General features: G+C 37.4%; 1 protein-coding gene and 1 long non-coding RNA gene across 2 annotated transcripts in view; both read right to left on the bottom strand.

Moving 5' to 3' along the window:
• LOC137203432 (uncharacterized) overlaps positions 1 to 16512 on the bottom strand; it is a 105183-nt gene that overhangs the window by 48411 nt on the left and 40260 nt on the right. The window lies entirely within an intron of this gene.
• LOC137203420 (ornithine decarboxylase-like) lies at positions 1127 to 3241 on the bottom strand. Its single transcript, XM_067699542.1, is given in 3 exon segments — positions 1127 to 2449; positions 2797 to 3092; positions 3095 to 3241. Coding segments are annotated over 3 exon segments (1380 nt in total). The 5' UTR covers positions 3174 to 3241; the 3' UTR covers positions 1127 to 1444.

Genomic DNA, 16512 nt, shown 5'->3' on the forward strand with positions numbered 1-16512 from the left:
TCTGTTGGTTGTTGTTGTAGTTCCTTTGTTTTTGTTTTTGTTTTTTTGGGTTTTTTTGATGTGGTATGAATTCACTCTTTTTTTTTTTTGCGGTACGTGGGCCTCTCACCGCTGCGGCCTCTCGCGTTGCGGAGCAAGGCTCCGGATACGCAGGCCCAGCGGCCATGGCTCACGGGCCCAGCCACTTCACGGCACGTGGGATCCTCCCGGACCGGGGCACAAATCCGTGTCCCCTGCATCGGCAGGCGGACTCTCAACCACTGCGCCACCAGGGAAGCCCTGAATTCACTCTTTTTCTGTATCTTTTGTGTAACTACAGTGGAGTTTTTCTTAGTAGTTTCCATGAAATGTACATAAAGTATACTTAAGTTAATAATAACTAATCTTTAATTTTATAAAATAACAATTTTAGGTACATTTTATATATATTTCCTCATTATTTTATGTAAACAATATATTATCAATCTCTAGAAAAATATTTGTGTATACACATACAAATATATACAAATATGCACATATCTATATCTCTCTATATATATCTCTACATACAAATATACATATGTATACATATACACACGTGTACTGGAATTTTTAATTGATATAAAACATTCGCTATTATATTTAAGGAAATAGCTTGATTTTCTTCTTCAAATCTGTATTATCTATATAAGGAGTTCATGGTAATTTTTTTATATAGGCTTCTCTCATGTGTTAGATTTATTTTTATTTATTTTATACTTGTAAAATTAGAGGCTTCCTTTTTATGTACTTTGTAACTGCTTGGAATGTGTCTATATGAATTGTGTACTATATGCTTATGTTATACTCTTTACAATATTTTGTCGTCTTATTTTCTGTAACAAATTTCCATTGATTCTTGGGCTTACTAAATATACATCCATATGCTCTGCAATTGGAGATGATTTTAATCCTTTTCCAATGGTATTTTTTTTACTGATACCTCAAAGTGTTAAGTAAGTTGGGGGTTCATGTCTCCTAGTGATCTCTCTGACAATGAGAGGAAATTATTTATTATTTCTCTGTAGGTGAACTAGTGTTGAGGGTCTGTAATAATTCTTTGAGTACATATGCATGAATATCTTTTTTATTTTATTTCAAGATACTTTATTTTAAACAGGTCACAACACTAAGCTTCTGGCCCATTCTGCCAATGCACAAGCTACAAATGCTTGCTCAGCAGTTGAGGGGCATGCTTTAGTAGCATGTTTGAAAAGTGAATAAAAATCCATATAAAACAAATATTCAAATAGTTTCCATAGGAACACAGCTAAGTGTGACCCCATCGCCTAGTCTTCCACATTGTTGCATCTGTGCCAACCCTATTCACACAGACATCTCAAAACTCACAGTAATTAAGTTAAATGGTCCCCCCCAAACCCTTAAATCAAGCTAAACTCGCAGTTAACAGCTACAGGAATGGTATCTACACATTAATAGGAGCTGAAGCACAGGCTGCTGGGTGCCATTTCATTCCACTCTCCCAAGCACATGACACAGGCACAGTGCCAACATCTTGCTCCTCTATGCTGGGTGGGAAATCGTGGTTCTGGATTTGCTGCATCAGATGCCATGTTGGCCCTGACATCACATAGTAGATGGTCGGTCTCTGGAATCCACTGAAAGTGGAAGCAGCAGCGACAGTGTAAGCACCCATGTTCTCAAAGAGCATCCAATTGCCCACATGCATCTCGGGCAAGTTACAGTGCTCAACCAGGCAATCCAGGCCATCACAGGTCTGTCCCGAGATGCTGGATGAATAATACTTCTCATCTGGTTTGGGTCTCTTCTGCAGAAGAGGCTTCACGTGTGCATTTTCGTAGAGGATGCAGTTGAATGATCCATATACTCCATCATTCACATAATACATAAATGTCTGTTCACTTGACTCATCTTCATCATCAGAGCCTGTTTGTTCCTTTAATACGAGTTTTTTGGCAATGATATTAACTGCTAGCATGAAAGCTGATTCAACGTAGTATTTGCCCGGCTCAGCTATGATTCTCACTCCAGAGTCTGATGGAAAATACTTGTCCAACGCTGGGTTGATTACACTGGTGATCTCTTCAAATTTAAGCTTTACATCCTCAGATTCAGGAAAGCCACCACCAATATCAAGCAGATACATGTCAAAACCAACCTCAGCTCCCATGTCAAAGACACAGTGGGCATCAGAGATGGCCTTCACAAAGATCTCCAGATCAGTACAACCACCTCCCATGTGGAAGCTGACACCAATGACATCAATATCTAGCTCTTTCGCCCATTCCAAAAGAAGCCTGCTGGTTTTGAGTGTGGCATCAAATTTGACACTGAGGCGACAGACTGCTTTGGAATCATCAGTGGCAATCTGCAAAACCAACTTGGCCTTTGGATGTGCCCTGGCAACTTTCATCAACTCAACTTCACTATCAAAAGTCATCATCTCGGGCTTCCCTGGTGGCACAGTGGTTAAGAACCCGCCTGCCAATGCAGGGGACATGGGTTTGAGCCCTGGTCTGGGAAGATCCCACATGCTGCAGAGTGACTAAGCCTGTGAGCCACAACTACTGAACCTGCGTGCCACACTACTGAAGCCTGGGTGCCTAGAGCCCATGCTCCACAACAAGAGAAGTCACTGCAATGAGAAGCCCGCGCACCGCAACGAAGAGCAGCCCGCATGCAGCAACGAAGACCCAATGCAGCAAAAAATAAATAAATACATATACACATACATACATAAATTAATTAATTAATTTAAAAAACCCAAACAAACAACAAAAATGTCATCATCTGGACTCCATTATTGGCAGCGTATTTAATCTGAGACACTTGTTCACAAGGATTTGCATAGATAATCCTCTTTGGAGGCACCCCGAAACTCTGCACCAACTGGATTTCAGTCTTGCTGGCATAGTCAAATCCTGTCCCTGTGGCAGCTAGGGTCTTCACTATGGTTCTGCTATCACTGCATTTGACTACATAAAAGGGGGTGACCCGAGGAAGAGCTTTAAACCGTCTCAGATGTTTCTTTAGAATGCCTCCCAGGTCTGCAACATAGAAGGTATCCTTACCGTCAAAAGAAGAAACTTCATTTTTTGGTCCCGGATGTCCTTGGCAGTAAAGCCTTCATCCAAGAAATTGCAGTCAAACTCTTCATTACTAAAGTTGTTCATGGTTTCTTGATATCTTTCTGAAACAACAAAATGGGAAACTAAGAGATGAAATTTAAAGAAATTATGCCAGCTTTCACAAAGGCAATTGAATTCTCCAGGAATTCCAAGTCCTGCTGAAGATACGTGTGCCCTCGGTGCAGCAGTGAAAATGTTCTAACAAACGCACAATCTGCTGTACACCTTAAAGTGTCGGGCACCAAGGGCTGACCCCATGGAGATTAGACGCCGTTGCTGCCGAGCGTGCAGGACTGCTGAACGCCCTGCCGCTGTCCCCGCTGCCCGTCAGCCGCCCGCCCAGCCACCCGCCACCTCGCTCCCTCCCATGGAGAACCACCGTCCCGAGGTGATGCCGGAGGGCTGGCAAAGGGGCGGTGGCAGCGGAGGCTGAGGGGACTGACCTCTTCTTTAATTTTATAATTATTACCTGTAGAATTCTACCATGCTCCTTTGTCTGTATCTGTCACTTTCATTACATGCCTTTCCTAAATTTATAAGCTGATTATATTAATGTATTTCCTAACAACCAAAACATTGGAGTTTTGGTGTAGAATTCACTTTATCTTGCTATAATTTTTTTTCTGAAGTTAGGTTTATTAAGGTATTATTTATATTTTTTAGTAGGTTGCCTTTTTATTTTGTTGATGTTTCCTTTGATGTATATAAGCTTTTGAGTTTGATGTCCTCCATTTTGTTATTTTGCTTTTGTTGGTTTTGATTTTTTTGTCCATTTCAAAATATCATATCCAAGACCTAGGTCAAGGAACTTACTGCCTTTATGTGTTCTTCTATGAGTTTTATGGTTTTCCATCTTCCATTCAAGTCTTTAACCCTTTTAAAGTTATTTTTTCTGTATGGTGTAAGATAGTGGTCCAGTTTCATTCTTTTGCATGTGGCTTCCCAGTTTTCCCAACATTTAATAAAAGAATTATCATATTTCTCAATTGTATATTCTTGGCTTCACTGTCATAAATTAATTACCATATATGCTTAGATTTGTTTCTGTGCTATTGTTTCCATTGATCTATGTGGGTTTTTTTTATGCCAATGCCATACTGTTTTTATGACCATAGATTTGTAATAGAATTTGAAATCTTGAAGCATGAAGCCTCCAGTTTTTTTCTTCTTTCTCATGATTTCTTTTGCTATTTGGATTCTTTTGTGGTTCTGTGCAAATTTTAAAATTGTTGCTTCTATTTCTGTGAAAAAATGTTATAGAAATTGTGATAGGGATTGCATTACACCTGTATATTACTTTGAGAAGTATGTACATTTTAATAATATTTATTCTTTTAATTAATGAGCAAATACTATCTTGACATTTATTTTGTTGTCTTCAATTTCTTTCCTTAATGTCTTGTAGTTTCCAGGATACAGGTCTTTCACTCTCTCAGTGAAATTTATTCCTAGGTGTTCTTCTCATGCCATTGTAAATGGAATTCTTTTCTTTTTTTCTTTCAGATATTTTGTTGTTACTGTACAGAAAAGCAATAGATTTTTTTATGTTGATTTGGTATCTTCCAACTTTATTGAGTTTATTTATTCTACCATTTTGGGTGTTAGTCATATATAAGATCATGTTTTCTAAAAAGAGAGAAAGCTTTACTTCTTCATTTTGGATGCATTTTTATTTCTTGATTTTGTTTCAGATTGCTCTGGCTAGGACTTCAGTACTGTATTTAATAAGAGTAGTGAGCATGGATACCGTTATCTTGTTCCTGATTATAAAAAAAAAGCTTTCAGTTTTTTTACCAATGTGTACAAATTTAGTTGTGGGTATTATACGGTTTTATTTTGAGGTATGCTCCTTCTGTTCCCAACTTGTTGAGAGTTTTTGTCACAAAAGGTGTTGAAGGGGCTTCCCTGTTGGCGCAGTGGTTGAGAGTCCGCCTGCCGATGCAGGGGACACGGGTTCGTGCCCCGGTCCGGGAAGATCCCATATGCCGCGGAGCGGCTGGGCCCGTGAGCCATGGCCGCTGAGCCTGCGCGTCCAGAGCCTGTGCTCCGCAACGGGAGAGGCCGCAACAGGAGAGGCCGCAACGGGAGAGGCCGCAACAGTGAGAGGCCCACGTACCGCAAAAAAAAAAAAAAAAAAAAAAAAAAGGTGTTGAAGGTCAGTGTCTTTTTCTGCATATACTGAAAGGATGATATATTTATTCTTCACTTTATTAACATTGTATATCACAATTATCGATTTATATATATATAATTTTAACTGATTTGTATATTATACTATATGTAGATTAAATATAATATAGTGTGCCATTCTTCCGTGGCAAGAATAAATTCCATTTAATCATGGTGTATGATCTTGTTAACTTGCTGCTGAATTTGTTTAGACTTTTGTATTTATATTCATCAGACCTATCTGCCTGTAAATTTATATTCTTGTAGTGTTCTTTATCTGGCTTTGGTGTCAGAGTAACACTGTCCTCAGAAGGAGCTTGTGATTCACTCCTCAATTTTTTGGGAAGAGTTTGAGAATGATTGGAGTTAATTATCTTTTTAATGTTTGGTAGGATTCACCAGTGAAACCATCTTGTCTTGGGTTTTGTCAGGAGGTTTGTGTTCATTGTTTCAATGTCCTCATTTATTATTTGTCTGTTCTGACTTTCTATTTTTGATTCAGTCTTGGTAGTTTCCACACTTCTGGGGTTTTATTTATTTATTATAATTTATCAAATTTGTTGGTGTATAATTCTTTTTTTTTTTTTTTTTTGTGGTACGCGGGCCTCTCACCGCTGCGGCCTCTCCCGTTGCGGAGCACAGGCTCCGGAAGCGCAGGCCCAGCGGCCATGGCTCACGGGCCCAGCCGCTCCGCGGCACGTGGGATCCCCCCAGACCGGGGCACGAACCCGTGTCCCCTGCATCGGCAGGCGGACTCCCAACCACTGCGCCACCAGGGAAGCCCTGTTGGTGTATAATTCTTAATGATATGATCTTATGGTCCTTTGTATTTCTTTTATGTCTCCTCTTTCATTTGTCATATTTTTTGACTTCTTTTTCTTTTTTCCTTGGTTAGTCTAGCTAAAATTTCATCAATTTCCTTTATTTTTAAAAACACCAATCTTTAGTTGCATTAAACTGTAAATCTAACAGAACTGTAAATCACAGAAGAAGAACTAAACTGTAAATCACAGAACTAAACTGTAAATCACAGAAGAAGAAATGAGAAAAAAATGATTACATGGAGAATAAACAACATATTTCTAAAAAACGAATGGGTCAATGATGAAATCAAAGAGGAAACTGAAAAATACCTTGAGACAAATGACAATGAAAACACAACCATACAAAATCTATGGGATACAGCAGAGGCAGTTCTTAGAGGGAAGTCCATAGCAATACATGCCTTCCTCATAAAACGACAGAAATCTCAAACAACCTAACCCACCGCCTAAAAGAATTAGAAAAAGAAGAACAAACAAAACCTAGAGTCAGCAGAAGGAAGGAAATAATAAAATCAGAGAGGAAATAAATAAAACAGATTTTAAAAATAGAAAAAAAATCTGTAAAACTGAGAGCTGATCCTTTGAAAGGGTAAACAGAATTGCTAAACCTCTTGCCAGGCTCACAAAGAAGAAAAGAGAGAGGACCCAGATAAAATAAGAAATGAAAGAGGAGAAATTACAAGGGACCTCACAGAAATTTTTAAAATATATATTATGAACAATTACAAGCCAAACAATTTGGAAAACCTAGAAGAAATAGATGAGTTTCTAGAAACATAAAGCCACCAAAACTAAATCAAGAAGAAATAGACAATTTGAACAGACTGATAACCAGAAGTGAAATAGAACCTGTAAAACAACAAAAACAACAGATTTCCTACAAACAAAAGTCCAGGAACCATGACTTCACAGACAAATTCTACCAAACATACAAAGAAGAACTTATACCAATTCTTCTCAAACTTCTCCAAAAGACTGAAGAGGAGGGAACACTCCCAAAGACATTCTATGAGACCACCATCACCCTGATACTAAAACCAGACAAAGACACTACCAAAAAAGAAAATTACAGGCCTATATCTGTGATAAATATAGATCCAAAAATTATCAAATATCAGCAAAGTTAATCCAACAGCACATAAATAAAACATACACCATGACCACGCTGGATTCATTCCAGGGTCACGAGGATGGTTCAACATATGCAAAATAATCAGTGTGATACACCACATCAACAACAACAAAAAAAAGAGAAAGAAAAAATCCACATGATCATGTCAATAAATATAGAAAAACCATTTGATACAATTAAACATCCATTCATGATAAAACTCTTATGAAAGTGGGTATAGAGGGAACATCTCAAAATTATAAAACCTATTTATGATAAAACCATAGCCAATATAATACTCAACAGGAAAAAGCTGAAAGACTTCCCACTGAAGTCTGGAACAAAACATAGATGCCCACTCTTACCACTTCTATTCAGCATAGTGTTGGAAGTCCTAGCCACAGCAATCAGAAAAGAAAAAATAATAAATAAAACGTATCCAAATAGTAAGGGACAGGTAAAATTGTTATTATATGCAGAAGACATGACACGATATATAGAAAACTCTAATGACTTCACACACAGAAAAATCCTACTAGAACTGATAAATTCAGCAAGGTAGCAAGATAAAAGTTTAACATACAGAAATCGGTTGCATTTCTTTACATTAACAATGAAATATCAGAAAGGGAATATAAAAGAACAATACCTTTTAAACTTGCATCAAAAAATAATAAAACACTTAAGAATAAACTCGTCCAAGGAGACGAAAGACTTATATGCCAACAACTATAAAATATTAGTATTGAAGATGATTTAAAAAATGAAAAGATATCCCATGCTCTTGGATTGAAAGAATTAATATTGTTAAAACGGCCATATTACCCAAAGCAATGTACAGATTTAATATGATCCCTATCAATTTACCCATGACAATTTTCACAAAACTAGAACAAATAATTCTAAAATTTTTATGAAACCACATAAGACCCAGAATTGCCAAAGCAATGCTGAGGAAAAAGAACAAAGCAGGAAGCATAACACTCCTAGAACTCAGAAAATGCTACACATCTACAGTAATCAAAACAGTGTGGTATTGGTACAGATACAGACATATGGATCAATGGAACATAATAGAGAGCTCAAAAATAAACCCACACACCTATGATCAATTAATCTTCAACAATAATCAATTAATCTTCAACAAAGGAGGCAAGAGTATGCCATGGGGAAAAGACAGTCTCTTCAGCAAATGGTGCTGGGAAAGTTGGACAGCTGCAAGCAAATCAGTGAAGTTAGAACACACCCTCACACCATACACAAAAATAAACTCAAAATGGTTTAAGTATTAAATATAAGACAACACCATAAAACTCCTAGAAAAGAACATAGGCAAAATATTCTGACGTAAGTTGTACCAATGTCTTCCTAAGTCAGTCTCCCAAGGCAATAAAAATAAAAACAAAAATAAACAAATGGGACCTATTCAAAGGTATAAGCTTTTGCACAGCAAACGAAACTATAAATACAACTAAAAGACAACCTAGGGAATGTGAGAAAATATTTACAAAGGATGTGCTGACAAGGGATTAATTTCCAAAATATGCGAACAGCTCACAGAACAACAACAAAACAACCCAATCGAAAATTTGGGCAGAAGATCTAAATAGACATTTCTCCAAAGAAGACATACAGATGGCCAATAGGAACAATGAAAAGATGCTCATTGTTGCTAATTATTAGAGAACTACAAATCAAAATTCAATGAGGTACCACTTCACACTGGTCAAATGGCCAAAATTAAAAAGTCTACAAATAAGAAATGCTGGAGAAGGTGTGGAGAAAGGGGAACTCTTCTACATTGTTGGTGGGAATGTAAATTGGTGCAGACGCTACAGAAAACAGTATGGAGGTTCCTCAAAAAACTAGAGTTGCCATATGATTCCGCAATCCCACTCCTCAGCATATATCCAGACAAAACTCTAATTCAAAAAGATACCTGCACCTCTATGTTCATAGTAACACTATTTACAATAGTCAACACGTGGAAATGACCTAAATGTCCATCCACAGATGAATGGATAAAGCAGATGTGGGGGGTGTGTGTGTGTGTGTGTGTGTGTGTGTGTGTGTGTATAATGAAATCCTACTCAACCATATAAAACAAAGAAATAATGCCTTTTGCAGCTACATGAATGGACCTAGAGATTGTCATACCAAGTGAAGTCAGAAAGAGAAAGAAAATACCATATGGTATCACTTATATGTGGAATCTAAAATATGACACAAATGAACTTATCTATGAAACAGAAGCAGAATGAAAGACATAGAAAACAGACTTGTGGTTGCCCCAGGGAGGAGGAGTAAGGGAGGAATGAATTGGGAGTTTGGGTGGGATTAGCAGATGCTAACTATTATATATAGAATGCATAAACAAGAAGGCCCTAATGTATAGCACAGGGAACTATATTCAATATCATGTAGTAGGGCTTCCCTGGTGGCTCAGTGGTTAAGAATCCGCCTGCCAATGCAGGGAACATGGGTTCAAGCCCTGGTCCAGGAATATCCCACATGCCGCGGGGCAACTAAGCCTGGGTGCCACAACTACTGAGCCTGCATACCTATAGCCCGTGCTCCACAAGAGAAGCCACTGCATTGAGAAGCCCATGCACCACAACGAAGAGTAGCCCCCACTGGCCGCAACTAGAGGAAGCCTGCGCACAGCAATGAAGACCCAAAACAGCCAAAAATAAAATAAAATAAAAACAATATCGTGTAGTAAACCATAATGGAAAAGAAGATGAAAAAAGGATACGTGTGTGTGTATACACACACACACACACACACACACACACACACTTCCTCCGTGGGGCAACCACAAGTCTGTTCTCTATGTCTGTCATTCTGCTTATGTTTCATAAATAAGTTCATTTGTGTCATATTTTAGATTCCACATGTAAGTGATACCATATAAATCTATGTTCTTCCCATTAAGAAGTCATATAGACTCAGAGGAAAAGTTCTTCATGTACTTATTTCTCCATCTGGTGTTGAGATGGAGTACTACCTAACCATTAAACAACACCCCACAACCTTCTACTCTTCCCCCCAATTAATGCTCTGTTTGTGCACATGTCAATACACCATCTGTTTAAATCTGAATGTTTTGTTTACAGTCAAATATTTATTTCTGAAAAGTTACCATCTTCACACATTGGCTTTTATTGTTTATTTACATAGATATAGTGGTGAATATTTCCCTTTCACTAGTGATACTGCTATGAATAACTTTGGGCACATCTCTTTGTTGTTATAAATAGAATGTTAGGAATGGAATTCCTGCTGCATCATTTTGTGCACTTTGGGTGTACTCCATCGGACCAGTTTGTCTGTCTCCCAAAATGGTTAAATCCATCTCACTACTACTATCCTGGAGGAGGCTCTCTATTTTCCCACATCACCACTCCTCTGGTTAATGTCAAAATTTATTAATTATATGTGTATGATATGTTATTACTGACTTAATTTGCATTTCTTTGATAATTACTAATGATGCTGTTTATAGTGCAGTACTTGCCCACCACCTGAAGTTACATCTCTGTAAGTTGCCTGGTCATAGCCATAATTCTATTATTTGTGAGTTATTTTCAGTTGTTTATAAAATTGTATTGTTTTTTTAAAAATCTATCCTGGACCTTATTTTGTTCCAGATGATGGACATTTACAACATATCTTTCCGTTTTAAAGATTAAACTATTTTGAGACAGCATTTACTATTTTTAAAATCTCAGAGTATTAATCTACTCCTTTGTAGTTTGTATTTTTATCTTCCTAAATAAACCTTCCTATGCTTGTAAATCATAAAGTGTTTATTTTCAATTTTCATTGGATGTTTTCAAATTTCGTTCTTTTCATTTCATTCATCTAACATTGATTTATGTAAATAACTTAATGTAGAAATATGTTAAAGTTTTATCCATTGATGATTATTTACTATTCCATTATTTCCTTACTGACTAGAACCACCTCATACATTTCAGTGTTCATTATATACGAATCTCCCTTTAAGGGCTACGTATTCTGTTTAATGAATCTTAGGATTAATATTCCGTCACCACCTTCTTTGCATTACCGTTTTGTTGCAACAGATTACGGTATATGGTAGGGTAAGTTCCTTATACTGTTTGTTTCTTTCCTGTTTTTAGCCCTATGTTTGTTAATTTTTTCAACAATTCTGGTCATTTTATATAAAAATCCATTGGTATGTTGATTGGAACTGATGGAATCACATATTGGTTTCGAGAGAATTATTTATCACTTTTTTGTAAATATGGATTTGGATCACTCTCTACTTTTTTAATGTTTAAGTCTTCCAGAAACATAATGTTCTTCATAATGCTTTGCACAGTTTTCTGAGGTTTATTTTCAAAACATCTAAATATGACTGGTAAATAATATTTTTAAAATTTTTATTGGAGTATAATTCATTGCCAATGTTCTGTTAGTTGCAGGTGTACAGCGAAGTGTATCAGTTATACATATACATATATCCACTGTTTTAGATTCTTTTCCCATATAGGCCATTACAGAATATTGAGTAGAGTTCCCTGTGCTATATAGTAGGTCCTTATTAGTTACCCATTTTATATATAGTAGTGTGTATATGTCAATCCCAATCTACCAATTTATCCCTCCCCCCCCCACACCCTGGTAACCATAAGTTTGTTTCTACATCTGTAGCTTTATTTCTGTCTTGTAGAAAAGTTCATTTGTACTTTTTTTTTTAGCTTCCACATATAAGCGATATCATATATTTCTTTCTGACTTACTTCACCCAGTACAACATTCTGTAGGTCCATCTGTATTGCTGCAAATGACATTATTTCATTCATTTTATGGCTGAGAAATATTCCATTGTATACATATACCACATCTTCTTTATCCATTCCTCCACTGGTGGACATTTACATTGCTTCCATGCCCTGGTTGCTGTAAATAGTGCTGCAATGAACTATTGCAGTGCATGTAATTGGGGTGCATGTATCTTTTCAAATTATGGCTTTCTCTAGATATATACCAAGGAGTGGGATTGTGGGGTCATGTGGTAGCTCTATTTTTAGTTTTTAAAGGAACCTCCATACTGTTCTCCATAGAGGTTGTACCAATGTACATTCCCACCAACCATGTAGGAGGGTTCTCTTTTCTCCACACCCTCTGTAGCTAAGATATGATCTTTCCTGGAGAATTTTCCATGAGCACTTGAGAAGAAGGTGTATTCTGTTGCTTTTGGATGGAATGTCCTATAACAATTAAGTCCATCTTGTTTAATGTATCATTTAAAGCTTGTGTTTCCTTATTTATTTTCATTTTGGATGATCTCTCCATTGGTGAAAGTGGGGTGTTAAAGTCCCCTACTATGACTGCGTTACTGTCGACTTCCTCTTTTATGGCTATTAGCATTTGCCTTATGTATTGAGGTGCTCCTGTGTTGCGTGCATAAATATTTACGATTTTTATATCTTCTTCTTGGATTGATCCCTTAATCATTATGTACTGTTCTTCTTTGTCTCTTGTAATAGTCTTTATTTTAAAGTCTATTTTGTCTGATATGAGAATTGCTACTCCAGCTTTCATTTTATTTCCATTTGCATGAGGTATCTTTTCCATCCCCTCACTTTCAGTTTGTACGTGTCCCTAGGTCTGAAGTGGGTCTCTTGTAGACAGCATATGTATGGGTCTTGTTTTTGTACCCATTCAGCCAGTCTACGTCTTTTGGTTGGAGCATTTAATCCATTTACATTTAAGTTAGTTACCGATATGTATGTTCCTATTACCATCTTCTTAATTGTTTTGGGTTTGTTTTTGTAAGTCTTTTCTTTCTCTTGTGTTTCCTGCCTAGAGAAGTTCTTTTAGCATTTGTTGTAAAGCTAGTTTGGTGGTGCTGAATTCTCTTAACTTTTGTTTGTCTGTAAAGGTTTCAATTTCTCTGTCGAATCTGAGTGAGATCCTTGCTGGGTAGAGTCATCTTGGTTGTAGGTTTTTCCCTACAGTAGCCCCCTTCAGGCTGTGTTCACGCAGCCAACCCCAGTCCTCTCCCTGGGATCTGATCTCTGAAGCCCGAGCCTCAGTTCCCAGCCCCCACCCATCCCAGCGGGTGAGCAGATAAGCCTCTCAGGCTGGTGAGTGCTGGTCAGCAGCGATCCTCTATGCGGGAATCTCTGCTTTTCCCTCTGCACCCCTGGTGCTGTGCTCTCCTCTGTGACTCCGGAGCTTCCCCCACCCCCGCCCACTCCCCATCTCCACCAGTGAAGGCGTTTCCTAGTGTGTGGAAACTTTTCCTCCTTCACAGCTCACTCCCAGAGGTGCAGGTCCCATCCCTATTTTTTGTCTCTGTTTTTTCTTTTTCCTTACCCAGGTACATGGGGAGTTTCTTGCCTTTTGGGAAGTCTGAGGTGTTCTGCCAGCATTCAGTAGGTGTTCTGTAGGAGTTGTTCCACATGTACATGTATTTCTGATGTATTTGTGGGGAGGAAGGTGATCTCTATGTCTTACTCCTCAGCCATCTTGAAGGTTTCCCCCCACCAATTTTTTAATTAGATTAATTTTTAGTTTTTATTGGAATAACACTGATACACAATGTTTGTATTTGGTAGGTGTACAGAATCATTTTCAGTTTTACATATACATATATCTATGCATGTTCGGCATCTTTTCCCATATAGGTTATTAGAGAGTGTTGATAGCCTTCCTTGTTATACACAGAACCTTGCTGAATATCTGTTTATTATGAGATAGTTTGAATTTGTTATTCCCATCCTCCTAATTTATCCCTTGTCCCTATCTTCCCCTTTCATAACCATACATTTGCTTTTTAAGTCCCTGAGTCTGTTTATTTTTTCTAAATTATTTCAATGCTGTGTATTTTTAGATTCCAATTATAAGTGATATCATATAATATTTGTCTTTGTGATTCTGACTTACTCTACTTAGTATGATTATCTCTAGTGTTCTCTATGTTCCTGCAAATGGCATTATTTCATTCTTTTACATGGAGGAATCATATACTACTGTGTACATGTATCACATCTTTTTTACCCGTTCATCTGTCCATGGACATTTTGTATGTCTCCACATCTTGGGTATTGTAAATGGTGCCACAGCACACGCTTGGGTGCATGTGTCTTTTCGAATTCTGGTTTTCTCCACATATACTCTTTGGTGTAGCACTGCCAGATTGATGGTAGAGAACTTTTTACCCCTTAAAGACACTTCCATAATGTTCTCTATAGTGGCTCTTACCATTTTCATCCCACAAGCAGCATAAAAACATTTCCTTTCTCCATGCTCTCTCCACAATTTTTTTCATTTTAATTTTGGGTGATGACATTTTAAACCAGTGCAAGCTGATTTCTCGTAGTTTTGAGTTGCATGTGTCTGCTAACTGCTTGTTATGTTGATCATGATTTTGGGGCTGTTATTCCTCATAAACACTGTGAGTAGAATTTACCTGTTGAAATTGCCTTCTTGAAAGTGCCGTGTTTGAATTATTTTCCAGTAGTTAAGCCTGGCCATCTTTTGAGGGCAAGTATCATTTAGAGCCCAGCAGTCCTTCTGAATATTAAGTCCCCGTAAGCAATCGTTTTGAGTTTGCTTTTGCGGGGAAAAGGACTCAAGGTGGCAGAATTTGCTCGAGCACAATTCTGGTTGCCCCAGCAACCAGAGCATTAGGGGAAATCCTGTTTGGGTCTTATAAATTATAGCGGAATGTGCCAGAACAAACACCCACATCTTCTTTCTCATCACCAATTTTTAATGAGATTATTTTTTATTTTTCATTGGACTAAAATTTATATACAATGTTGTGTTTGTTGTTGGTATAGAGAATCTTTTTCCCTTATACATGTACACATATCTATGCATCTTTGGCTACTTTTCCCATATAGGTTATTAGTGTGTTGATAGCCCTTTCTTAGTATACATAGATCCTTGTTGAATATCTGATTTATATGAAAGAGTTTGTATCTGTTAAACCCATCTTCCTAATTTATCCCTTGACCCCTTCTGTCACCTTTGGTAACCATATGCTTGTTTTCTATTTCCCTGAGTCTGTTTATGTGTTCTCCATTTGTTCATTTTTTAGATTCCAACTATAAGTGATATCATAGGATATTTGTCTTTCTGATTCTGACCTATTTTACTTAGCATGATTATATGTAGGTTTATCAATGTTCCTGCAAATGGCATTATTTCATTCTTTTACATGGTGGAGTCATATATCATTGTGTACATGTATCGCATTTTTCTATCTGTTCAGCTATCCATGGATATTTTGTATATCTCCACATCTTGGGTATTGTAAACAGTGCTGCAGTGTACGCTTGGGTGCATATGTCTTTTTGAGTTCTGGTATTCTCTGCATATAGTCTTAAGGGTAGCACTGTAGGATCATGTGGTACTTGATTTTTACGTTTTAAACGCACTTCCATAATGTTCTCTGTAGTGGCTGTTACCATTTACATCCTACAATCACCATAAAAGGGTTTCCTTTTCTCTATGCTCTCTACACTTTTTATTAATTGTCGATTTTTGATGATGGTTAGTCACACCGGTCCCAGGAGACCCTCATTGTAGTTTTGATTTGCATGTCTCTGCTAATTGCTATGTAGAGCATGTTCTTATGGGCTGTTTTTATTCAGAATCAGTACTGAGTAGAATTTAGCTATTGCAATTGCCTTCTAGAAAATGTGCCGTGTTTTCAATTATTTTCGAACACTTAGGCCTGGACATTTTTTTGAGGGAAAGTATCATTTAGAGCCTAGCAGTCCTTGTGAATACTAAGTGCCCATAACTAATTTTTTTGAGGTTGCTTTTGTGGGAAACCGCCACAAGGCGGCAGATTTTCCTCTTCCCAACTCTGGTTGCCCTGGCAACCAGAGCCTTAGGGGAAATCCTATTTGCGCTTGTAAATTAGAGTGGATTGTGCCAGAACAAACACCCAAATCTTGTGTCTCATTGTCAATTTTTAATTAGATTAATTTTTTTTTCCTGGAGTAACACTGATATGCAGTGTTGGTGTTGGTTGTAGGTATAGAGAATCTTTTTCCATTAAACATATACATATATCTAAGCACCTTTGGCTTCTTTTCCCATATAGTTAATTAGGGAGTGTTGATAGTCCTTCCTTGGTATACATAGATCCTTGTGGAATATCTGTTTTATATGAAATAATTTGAATTCATTAATCCCATCCTCCTAACTAATCCCATGACCCCTTCTGTCACCTTTTGAAACCATGTTTCCTTTATAAGTCCCTGAGTCCGTTTATGTTTTCTGAATTATT

The sequence above is a fragment of the Pseudorca crassidens genome, chromosome 1 (assembly GCF_039906515.1).
Source record: "Pseudorca crassidens isolate mPseCra1 chromosome 1, mPseCra1.hap1, whole genome shotgun sequence".
NCBI lineage: Eukaryota > Metazoa > Chordata > Mammalia > Artiodactyla > Delphinidae > Pseudorca > Pseudorca crassidens.